The sequence below is a fragment of the Pyxicephalus adspersus genome, chromosome Z (assembly GCF_032062135.1).
Source record: "Pyxicephalus adspersus chromosome Z, UCB_Pads_2.0, whole genome shotgun sequence".
Lineage (NCBI taxonomy): Eukaryota > Metazoa > Chordata > Amphibia > Anura > Pyxicephalidae > Pyxicephalus > Pyxicephalus adspersus.
Window position 1 is genome coordinate 1527773 of NC_092871.1, and position 11130 is coordinate 1538902.

Genomic DNA, 11130 nt, shown 5'->3' on the forward strand with positions numbered 1-11130 from the left:
AACTTAGTCATGATGTACAGTATAATAAATATAATGTGTTTCAGAAAATACATGTTTAATGGTAATGTGACCATTTCCATCTTTTCATCAGGTGGCAGCGAGTCCTCGTGGGATAAGGAAAAGCTGCAGTCCCCAATTACCAGCAGTGGTACCCAACACGGACTGGGACACGTCACGCTATCCGCACAGTCCAGCCTTGGAGGAACACACCCGTTAAGTCCTCTGCAGCAAAATCACCTTCTAGCTAACAGTATGTATTATGGAGAAGTCTGGGGAATGGGGTAGATGTCCTGCCATTGGCCAGGGATGGAAAAAGCAAACATAGGAGGATACATTTACATTATAATATATAGAGTCATATTCTGGGAGTAGCCCTAACAGGTCCATTGGGGTAAATCCACTTGCTTTAGGGTTCTTGGCTGTAAGAGACGTAAAATGGTAACAGATCGTAGCGGACAGAGAAGCTTTCCTACACCCAGCTGCACTGCTTGGTTTATATTGTAATTCTGTTTTAAATCCAAAACACTGTTACATCAAAGAATTACTTTGTGTAATATTACATAGGATCACTCTGTCACTTAGGTACAAAAGAAAAAAAGTGAAATATAAGGACTATAGACTGATAACTAAAGATGAGTAAATTAATTTACCTGAAGAGGTATTCACCTGGATCAGTCAGTTATGTACGTCCCTTGATTTTCCCAACTATTCAGATGGACAAATCTGTTCCCCATTCATTGACCTTGCACATTGGTTCTTTGCCCCTTCCCTGTATTCTACCCCTGCAGTATTGTTACATCAATATCTTAGCGCCTCAGCAACCTTTCTTCATCGTTGTCTATTAAGTTATTATTTTAGCATGTAAGCTGCATGGGCCAGGGTTCTCCTCCTGTATCACTGTCTGTATCTGTCCGTCATTTGCAATGCCTGTTTAATGTACAGCGCTATGTAATATGTTGACACTATATAAATACTGTTTAATAAAAATCATTTATGAATATAGGGCATTCCCATTTCTTTAGTCTCTTATTAAGTGGAGGTCAGAAAGTAAAGACAGGGAGTTCACACCTTTAGCAATGTTAATGAAAAACAATGTTTATAGGGCTCAATAGCACAAGCTGCCTCATCCTCCCTCCGTGCCTGCTCTGTTCAAAATGAGACAGTCTGAAAGCAAATCACTTTCTCTGCTCACTCTAATTCTGCTCTCACACTGCTCTGTGATATTGGTAAATGTTTTAAAATAAAAGTTTAAAAATAAATATTGGCAAATGAATCAAATATCAATTTGAAAACATAAAATCTGAAAACAAAAACACATAAAACTCCTTCCAAGGTCTTACAGTTTTTCTTTTAGGTTGATTGCGTTTTAGTATACTTGGAACAATCCAGGACTTTATAACTTTCAATCCATCTAATAAGAAATCATCAGAATGTTCCGGGTGCCTGGCAGATCGTCAGGTTAATTGTTAGGTTTTGTTTCTTTCTTACATTTTTAATTATTCTTCCGTATGTCCTAGAACATTGTGTGTAGCTGAAAATCTGGAAGAATCTGTGGACAGCAGGAAAAAAAATGGCGTGTAATTGTCCCAGAATCATATTTAATATCGGGCTAGATTGTTGTATAATTCATTGTAAAATTATAGTGGGAAGTAGATCATAAAACAAGAAGTCTATGATTAATTCATTAATTTATGGCGCAGACATAAAATCAGAAATGTCGTCCAAAATTAATTTTAGCCCAGAATTAAATGATGTGAAGTATGCAACGAGGCCGTATATATTCCAGATATATGTGGAATTTATCCCTGGGTAATTAGAATAGATGAGAAGTCAGGGCTGTAACTGATCACTTTTCCATGTAAAATAATATTTCTGTCCGAATTTTATGTGCTCGGCACAACGGTAGGTCAACATTTTTCTGAGCCGAAAAGTTTGAGACGTAACGAGCGGACGGACACCCCCGCATCTCACTTTTATTTTATGGCCCCAGATTTGAGGTTTCAGAGGAAATATCATTATGTATTAGTTTTACATTTCTGAAGGGATGAATTGTTACAATGTGGACTTCCTGCAAATCTAATTTATGAGCTAAACTATGAAAATCAGATCCTTCTCACAGGGTAGATCAACCATATGCAACACACATTGACATTAAATAGTAATGTATTGGCGCCATGTAAATACAATATACTAATAATAATATTAATAATAATAATAAATCGGAACTAAAGTTTTTTTGTTGTTAGATATACAGGAGATAGAGAGGTATATATATAACTGAGGTAATAGAATTCATGTTTTAATAATGTATCTGAATGCAAATGAACATCTGATCGGAGAAGGTATATTTACACAATTCATATGTCAGCAGTGCTTCTTGCTTAGAGGTTCTGCAGAGTGACTGTGCTTTACTGTTCCATATAAATGTATACCTGTAAGTCATCTATAAGTAACTAAAAAAATAGATTCCCTGTGTGTCTTAGATTTTATCACAGCAGCTTTGTAACAAGTAGGCCTATTTAATGTACAGCGCTGCGTAATATGTTGGCGCTTTATTAATCCTGTTTATTATTAATAATAATAATAATAATAATAATATTAATAGGCTCACTGATTATAATATACCAATATATAGTAATTAGGTATTAGTCAAATCTCTGTATAAAATATAGTTCTCAAAGTATGAGACAACAAGCATAATTCTATTTATGTATACAGAACCCGTCCAGCTGTGTGCCTCTTCCTTTCTTCACTGTTTTCCCTTTTCTCTTGTCTCCGTTCTGTTATTATGGGTTCTTTATGTTAGTATGGGTTTCTTTACCTCCTGTTTGTCCACGTTTCCCCCTGTACAATCCTTCTGTCTTTTTGCTGCCCTTTCTGTACTGCCCCTTGTTTCACCCCTCTCTTGCTGTCCCCAGTCTGTCTCTGTCTGCTTTCCTCTCTTTGCAGTTCTGCGTCCTCCTATCTCTGCTGTTCCTCTTCCTCTCTTTAATTTCCCCTTTTCCCTCTACTGTCCCTACTCTCCCTATTTCTTCTGTCGCTCTTCCTTTCTTTACTGTTCACACCCCTCTTTTGTATAATGTCCATTCTCTGGGATCTTTTTTTCTCTCATTCTATCTTTCACTCTTTTTCCTCCGTCTGCTTTCACCTTTCTTCTCATTATTGTTCCTCGTCTCCTCTTTGCTATCTTTACTTTTCTTAGCTCTTGCTCTTCTTTTCTCTACTGTTCCCACACTTACTTTCTGTTATCTCCTGTCTTTTCTCCAGTGTCTCTACTTTTCCTCTTCCTGCATTCCCTCTCTTCCTCTGTCGTTCCTCTTCCTTTTTTTTTACTGTCCACACTCTTCCTCAATCTGCTTCCCACTTTTCTCTCTCTTCAGCTTCCAGGTCATCTGTCCCAATGTTTCCTCTGCTGTCTCTTTCCCTCTACTTCCCCCTTCTTCCTCTTCTTTCTTTTTTCCTCTGTCTCTTACCCCGACATTTCTTCTCTCTATGGTCCCCATGCTTCCTCTGCTGTCCTCTTCCTATTTATTGCCCCCATTTATCTTCTCTCTATTGTCTTCAGTTGTTATATCTCTGCATTTCCTTTTTCTCTCTTCTGTCCCTCTTCCTCTGTTTGCTTTCTCTTTCCTTCTCTCCCAGTTCCTGTTGTTCCTCTCTGTACTTCCTCTACTTTTCTGCTGTACAAAGTCTTTTCTCTTTCTTGGTCCATCTTACTTTCTCCTTCCTTTTCTCCACGTTTCCTTTCTTTATCCATCTCACATCTATCTTTATCATTCTCTCCTCCGCCCCATCTTGTCTCCTCAGTCCTAATCTTGTATTCCTTCCTGGAGTTATTGTAAGTTAATATTTTCCTGATTCTTCTTCTCTCTGCCCTCACTTTATCTCTGCCCAGTTTTCCTTTCTCTGATTTTTTATTTCTATCGTTCTGCTTTCCCTCTTCCTTTCTCTTTGTTCACTTTCCTCCTCTCCAATATCCCTGCTCCCCTGTTGTCTTCTTTTCTCTTTTTCCTCTGCCCTTCTGTCTTTTTATTCTTAGTCTTGCATTGTCGGGGTGTTCGAGTTTTATAAATCATTAAACAATTGGTGATATCACTCCGCCAATGATCAGTGATTGTTACCTGCACCTTAAAATCTGCGAGCATTCCAAGATGGAAAAACAAGATCACTTTCATCCTGATTGGTGTGGAATATAATCCAATCAGAACATTCATTGGATCCAATGCCCCCGAATATAAGAGTGAAATCATGTATCGTCCTTTATAATTCTGTGTTGTGCAGAGAACCTGGGACAGGATGTGAAGTCAGTCTTCCCCCTTTTATTAATACCTGTTTTTTCTATGTGTGACGTTTTTAGGATTGGAATTACCCTTTATGATGATGCCCCACCCCCTGCTGCCCGTCAGTCTACCTCCCGCATCCGTTGCCATGGCGATGAATCAGATGAATCACCTTAATACTATTGCGAATATGGCCGCAGCTGCACAAATGCACAGTCCTCTGTCTAGGGTGGGCGCTTCTGTCATCAAGGTAAGAACAATGGCTGAGCCGCACACATGCCCCGAACACCTCACCATCAGCAGCCATTGTCTTCTGACATCTTACTTTCCTAGCTTCATCTCACCATACAATGTTGCATGCATTAACCCCCGCAGCTAGGGCCTAGGTAACCAGAGAGGCAGATTTGGGAGAAAATTCCAGCAAATAAGAGAAAGACGACAATAGATCTGTGATAGGATTAGAAACCTTTGTAGTGAAGAAATACTGAAATTCTGTATAATATAAGTATTGTTCATGTAACTGCACATGTGTATTTACAATATGTAATGAATACTATATAAAGCAGAACAATGGCACATTTCACCATTATGGTATTGTACATATAGAGCAGAACACGCTATAACACATAATATCCCATTGATTAAGCGGCTCCAGCCTGATGACTTCTGATTGGATGCCATATGGCCAAAGATCATAAAAAAAACACCCGCATGAACCTGTTGGGTATTCCATTCTGAATCCATGCACATTAGTATGGAGTTGCCTTGCACATCTTTCACCCCTCTGGGAAGGCTTTCCTCTTGATTTTGGAGGATGTCCATGGGAATTTGTACCCATTAGTAGGGTCAGGTCCTGATGTTGGATGAGAAGGCCGGCGGCACAATAGGAATTCCAGTTTATTCTACCGGTGTTAATCAGGGTTTGGGGTCAGGTTAGGACACTCGAATGCTTCACATCAAACCATATCTTTATGGATCACAAAACTTTATTCTGTGCCTGCAAGACAATTGTTGGATTTGGAGTTCTTTCAGAAAACAGGAACTTGTACCAACTTCAAAAAAAAAAAATAAAAAAAGGAACCGGCTTCACACCAAAATCCCCATGTTAAAAAGTTTACACCAAATTTGTACATAAAAGCAACATGCTTGGGGCTTTATTTTACAACACATCTCACCCCAACATAGGCAGCAGTCTCCATGGATAAAAAGCCTATTTTTGGGTGAATTTCAGGGGATTCCAGATGGGGCTTTATTTTGTAAATGTTTATTACAATCAAATATTACTACGCTGGAGACTTCAGTGTTCAGCCCGTTCTTTATTATATTTCTGTGTCTATTATAGACAGGGCACAGTCATAGGGGAACAGAAAGGGTCTTCACCAAACTGTGACCACGAGGCTGGGAGAGCCCTATTGTCTGCAATGTCTTTGTATGGTGGGGTATTAACAATACGTTTTACTAGAAACACCTGGAAATAAATCAATATACATAGTTTAGCCATAGAGGTAAGTGGTATTAGGAGCCTACAAACTTACTCTGTATAATAATGATATTATTACCCATCTTGTTTTGTTATGACCATACAGACTCATTGAATAGGATTAGTACTTTGGCTGTGCCTTGTGGAAGTTGAGCAAAGCTCTATCTCTGGAATGCCGCAGCATAGCTGCCCATCGCTGTTTGGAGAGCATTCCATATACAAGGGAGCATTCTGGAGATAAGGAAGTCATGATAAAAATGTCTGGATTGAAGACCAGGCTTTGCATTCTGAAAGGGAGACTATTGATTGACCTCTCAAAATAATAAAATCAAAATAAGTATAAAAGCTTTTTGGAATAAATACATACACAGAATTCAAAGAAATGACTTGGTCTGCGGTCTGTGATATCTTTTTTAAATGTCCCCATAATGCATTAGTTCACCCTAACCCCCCTGTAAATCTCTGGGACAAGAGACTTTCTGGCTGCAAACCAAAGCAAACAATTAGAAAAAAAGATCACTGCATGCATTCACTGACAGTGACAATGATTGCTCTGTGAAGCAATGTGCAGCCAATAGAAATTTGTATCATCGGACAACTTGTCTCCAAAAACATCACTTGTGATCTCATATCTCGGAACCAAATGTCGCACCTGACCTCTTACCTAAATCTTTGCACCTGTTTCCAGAAATGCAAACATTTGTTATGTATGGGACAGGAAGTCACGTGATCCAACTTTCATGCAACTTTCTGAAACTAGGACAGTGAGAATAACGCTGGATGGGAAGAAGCTTTAGGCCCTGTACTGTGACCCAGTTTCAGTAACAACCCAAAAACAGCCGGGTGGTTACTGAAGAGTTCTGGGTGGTGCACCCAGCTAAACGGGGCAGGGGAGAACACAAGGAGCTGCAAATGCTGGCATAGTACCCCAAATAAAATCCTTATCATTGTACATTTAATTTACAATAAGTTTCTACTTGACTCCTAAAAATTTGACAGGTGCTAGAAAGAACTGTAAAATGTTTGATAAATGTTTGTAGCTTGATTGGGCCTTAAAGATAAAATAACTTTGCCAGAAAGAATTTGCAGTGAGAGGGAACAGTGCAAATAAATCTTGTATATTGGTGATGGGAACAAGGACAGTGGGATCTCATCAGCTATTATTCATCTATTGGATTGGTCAGAAACAGGTCAATAGTTGCTAATAAATCACTTGATTCTTGGTATCACTCAGATCCCCCCCAAAAAATCCCTCCGGTCTGTATGTGTGCCACCATCATCATCAATCAGGTCCTGGCATGTCTAATTTAAGATGGTTAGGAATCTTGAATATACATTTTTCTATCTATGACCAGACTCAGGTCTTATATTAGCACCTATCCAGGGCTGAAGGGGTACAAAAATACATTTATAGAGTTTCTGACTCTTTGAAATACAAAGAGGAGCTTGTTCTATTAATTATTTATTAAAAAAGAATTTCCAGAACAGTCCTGGTCACTGTTTGTGGGTTTGATATTTAGGGAATAGACCCCCAAACCTCACATTCAAAGAGTAGACGGCTGAACAATGCATTTTGGATGGTGAGCGTGCAAGAGATGGAAGATGAGAGACAATTGCTGAGCGTTCAGAGCGGACTGGGAAATATTATAAAGCAAAACGCACATTATCCTCCAGTTCTGGCTCCGATCCCTTTAGTGTTGGCGCATCTATTAGCCTCTGTAGCCAATATGTAAGTCTGCCATAACCTGAATGGGATATAGTTATTTCATCATTAGACCTGAGAGAGCCTTATTACTCAGCGTGACAGTGACTGATGGAAGACGAAGGCCGAGCCGCTGAGTTTACCTCTGAATCAGCTCAGTGCAAGAAAATGATAGTGTGTGAATGTGTGTGTGTATATTCTGTGTACATACACTGTGGGGACTCTCCCAAATCTGCTCACCCCCATGTCTTCCCACCATTCCTGCACCATTTTTTTTTTGCTTTGTAAAGGGTCCCCAATATCCCTGCACTGAATTCCAATCAATGAAGTGTTCCCAACTATACTTATCTGCTGTGCCAAATACAAGGGGGAGGGGGTCCTGCCATTCATTCGCAGAGTTCCTGAATCTGTACACCTGCTGTGCCCATTTTTTGGTGGGGGGGGGTACTGCCATTCCTTTGGTGAGTTCCTGGATCTGTATACCTGCTGTGCTCATAATGAGGGGTCCTAATAACGGTCACAGAAGTGTGATTGATAAGGAGAGGCAACAAAATGTGTCTGTGCCCCCCCAGTGCACTATACAAGTTTAGTTGCCCCTTTTTATCAATGGCATTGTGATTGGAGTCTCTGAAACCCTGTGGAGACCCCACTGATGGTCTCAATGGAATGTGGCAACATCAGAAGGCAGTGACATGGCCACCCATGGACAGACCCTTTCCAAAATACAGAAAATTTATGATGTAGCTTATCCTGAGCACCAATTCAAATAAGTGTTCTGGCCAATTATTATTTTATTTCTTTTGTTTCTTCTCCTGGGACAACTATCTAGGTGTGAATGAGTGGAGTGGTGCATTTTAGCGGGGAGGGGAAAGGGGAAAGGCTAATAAGGCCCAAATTTAACTTTAGTTTCACCTTACCCAATTGATAATGGAAAACAATCGCCAAAGGTAGGCAAAAACATTGAAAATTTTGCCAAAATTTTAGCAGTAATACAATACATATATTTGAAGGGATTTTACTTTAGAATGTATCACTGTAAATGGAAATATGTAAGATCTGTCACCGCAGTGGAAATGGTGGAGACGGTGAGCGCGGCTCCTATATAACAGCTAAAATAGCATCTCGTCTCTCTGTTACCGAGACTGACAGAACGAGGAGAGACTATCAATTAGATGTGTCATATCTCGACAGATAAATGAAGGAAATATCTAGACTCTCTGTAAACATTGGGAAAGAGTTTCTGCTGTGAAATGCCATTTACTCCTCCAGGAGCTAATTAAAAGATTAACATTTCCAAGAATAATTACCGTTTCAAGATATCTAGCCGACCCGACTTCCCGAACGATCACTGAACAGTTCTTCACCTGAAGCCTCCACCCCACTCTCCCGTCCCGCTATTCATATAAAATGTGTCAAGTTCAACCTGGGTGAAGGAACTAGTTAGGTGGAATGTTTGGGAAGCCGTAGCTGGAAATGCTCAATTCCTGGCTGTTACAATGTTCCTGCCTTTGATACTTTCTAACACTCTGACTTACGACATGCATTTGGATCTTGGAATTCTCACTTCATTGTTTGTATGATTGTCTTGGTTTGGCGACTCATGCAATTTTAAAGCCAAAGACAGATAAATGCCAGAAATACCACCCCACACATTTCTCAAAGCTCTATCATGTGAATTTACAAATATAATGGTAAACAATATAAGTGTCTCCATGGGTAAGGTCCAAAATGTCATTTTTTTGGATTTGACTCAAAAAGTCAACACGTTTTGGGGGCGGGAAGGGTCCCACTTCTTCAGGGTTACAAATATATGTAATAATTGGATATAGGGATGGTGGATAAATACAATGAATTAAAAATGAAAATTGACACAATAAATCGCCTAAAATCATATAAGAACCTAATTCAAGTAGACATAGGTACATAAAATGGACATATATATATATATATATTTATAGATAGATATATAAATTCAAATACATAATTACAAACAATCTGTATCTCAGTTGTAATGGCTAAAACTGTAAAAACATACCCTGAAACATTAGGAACATTTTATGTCTTCTTGCATTCTAAATAGCTTTTCATGTAAGCCTGTGAAGCCGTTGTGTTCTGGGGTTCCAGCATCACCCCCTCTCTAAACCCGTCGGAGCACCAGCCACTCATTTCAAAAAACGGATACTTGTACAAAGAACATGTGACCGGGGTGCAGGAAGATATTGTACACATTTAGGAAATGCATTTGGGAAACAGAATTAATGGGAGGAAGGTGAAGGTGTTGTGGGGGGGGGGGGGGTATTGGTTTTCGTGATAATGGGCGTAGTTTCAGGGGGGGCGATTGTGCATGATTATCATAATGGAAATAATAAAATACATTTTCATCTCCATCTTTTATTATTACAATGTTTTCTTCGATTGAAAGGTGACTGATAAGTCCCTGGACTTAAAGTATTTTGTTAGAAAATCAGTCTCTTTAGTTTTGCAAAATAACAACCAAATAAAGGAAAATACATTTAAACAAACAATTATAAAAAAAAAATGCCAAAAAAAAAAATTGGGAGAAAGAATTATTAATGGAAAGGCTAACTTTGTAATACTGGTTTACTAGAAATGATCTTATATGAAAATTAAACAACAAAGCTTTGGTCAGAACATAGACACTCAACAAGTACAACGTAACAATGTGGCTACAATGTATTTATGAATGAAGCCCCTGCAGACTCCAATGATACAGAAGTATCTGCCTCAGCCAATTACAAGTGAAAAACCGACATACCAGTCCCCGTAGTTACATTGCGCAAATGTCAGATGTAGCATTTATCAAACTTCTGATTCCGGAGGAAGAGGTCCATTAAAGATCTGGAAAGAAAATTAAGCTTTTAATGTTATCAGGTTGCACAGCCAATTCTTGTTCTGTGTTGGCTGCCATGTTACAGAAGGTTCACTGAAACCCATAAAGCAATTCACCTGTGTGATGGAGGCAACTATTACCTAATTGAGGGGTAATGAATCTAAACCTTTATATGCGGCTATTGTCTTGTATATAATACACATATATATGTGCTATGGCAGCCTTGATCTTATCCTTTGCACACAGGTAGTTTTTCTACTTCTTTGTCAATTTTTTTACTTGACAGGAAGTCATCAGTATGCCAAGATTATCTTCTCTATTATATTCTTTATGAAATGTTTCCAGTTTAAATAATAGGATATATTACCCCCCCCCCCACATTTAACATAGATTATTAATCTTTGGCATTGGCCCTTTAAGGGGTCCCATCTTCTGGGGTTCCTCCCTGCGCACCAACATCCAATGTCTGTCATAATTCCCAGAGAAAATATTTTTCTTATAAAATCATAACACGGTTACATTGCTCCACCGCCAGCCCTAAAAATCCCATTGGCTACGGCAGCGCCCGTGGAGACGCGGCAATAGCAAAACGTATAAAATATATGGAGTGCGACCAGACAGTAAAATCCAGAAATGGCAGATAAAGCCGGAGCGCCGGCGTAACAAAAATGTTTGTTTTTTTCCTCATTTTCCAAAATATTTCTGCCGTCCCGGATGAGCCGCGAATACGGTTAACCCTGTCTGGGGCGATGGAAGGGGACGTTATCGCCGGCGCTCTCATTTGTGAGAAAACAGATTAACTGGAAGTGAAATTTTA

At 39.3% G+C, this 11130-nt stretch overlaps 1 protein-coding gene across 1 annotated transcript in view; it reads left to right on the forward strand.

The window, feature by feature from the left end:
- The window catches only part of DACH2 (dachshund family transcription factor 2), a gene marked incomplete at its 3' end in the record, with an annotated part of 212903 nt that overhangs the window by 160756 nt on the left and 41017 nt on the right, over positions 1 to 11130 (forward strand). Inside the window, 2 exon segments of the mRNA XM_072429863.1 lie at positions 92 to 250; positions 4358 to 4530. Of these exon segments, the coding sequence (XP_072285964.1) occupies positions 92 to 250; positions 4358 to 4530 (332 nt within the window).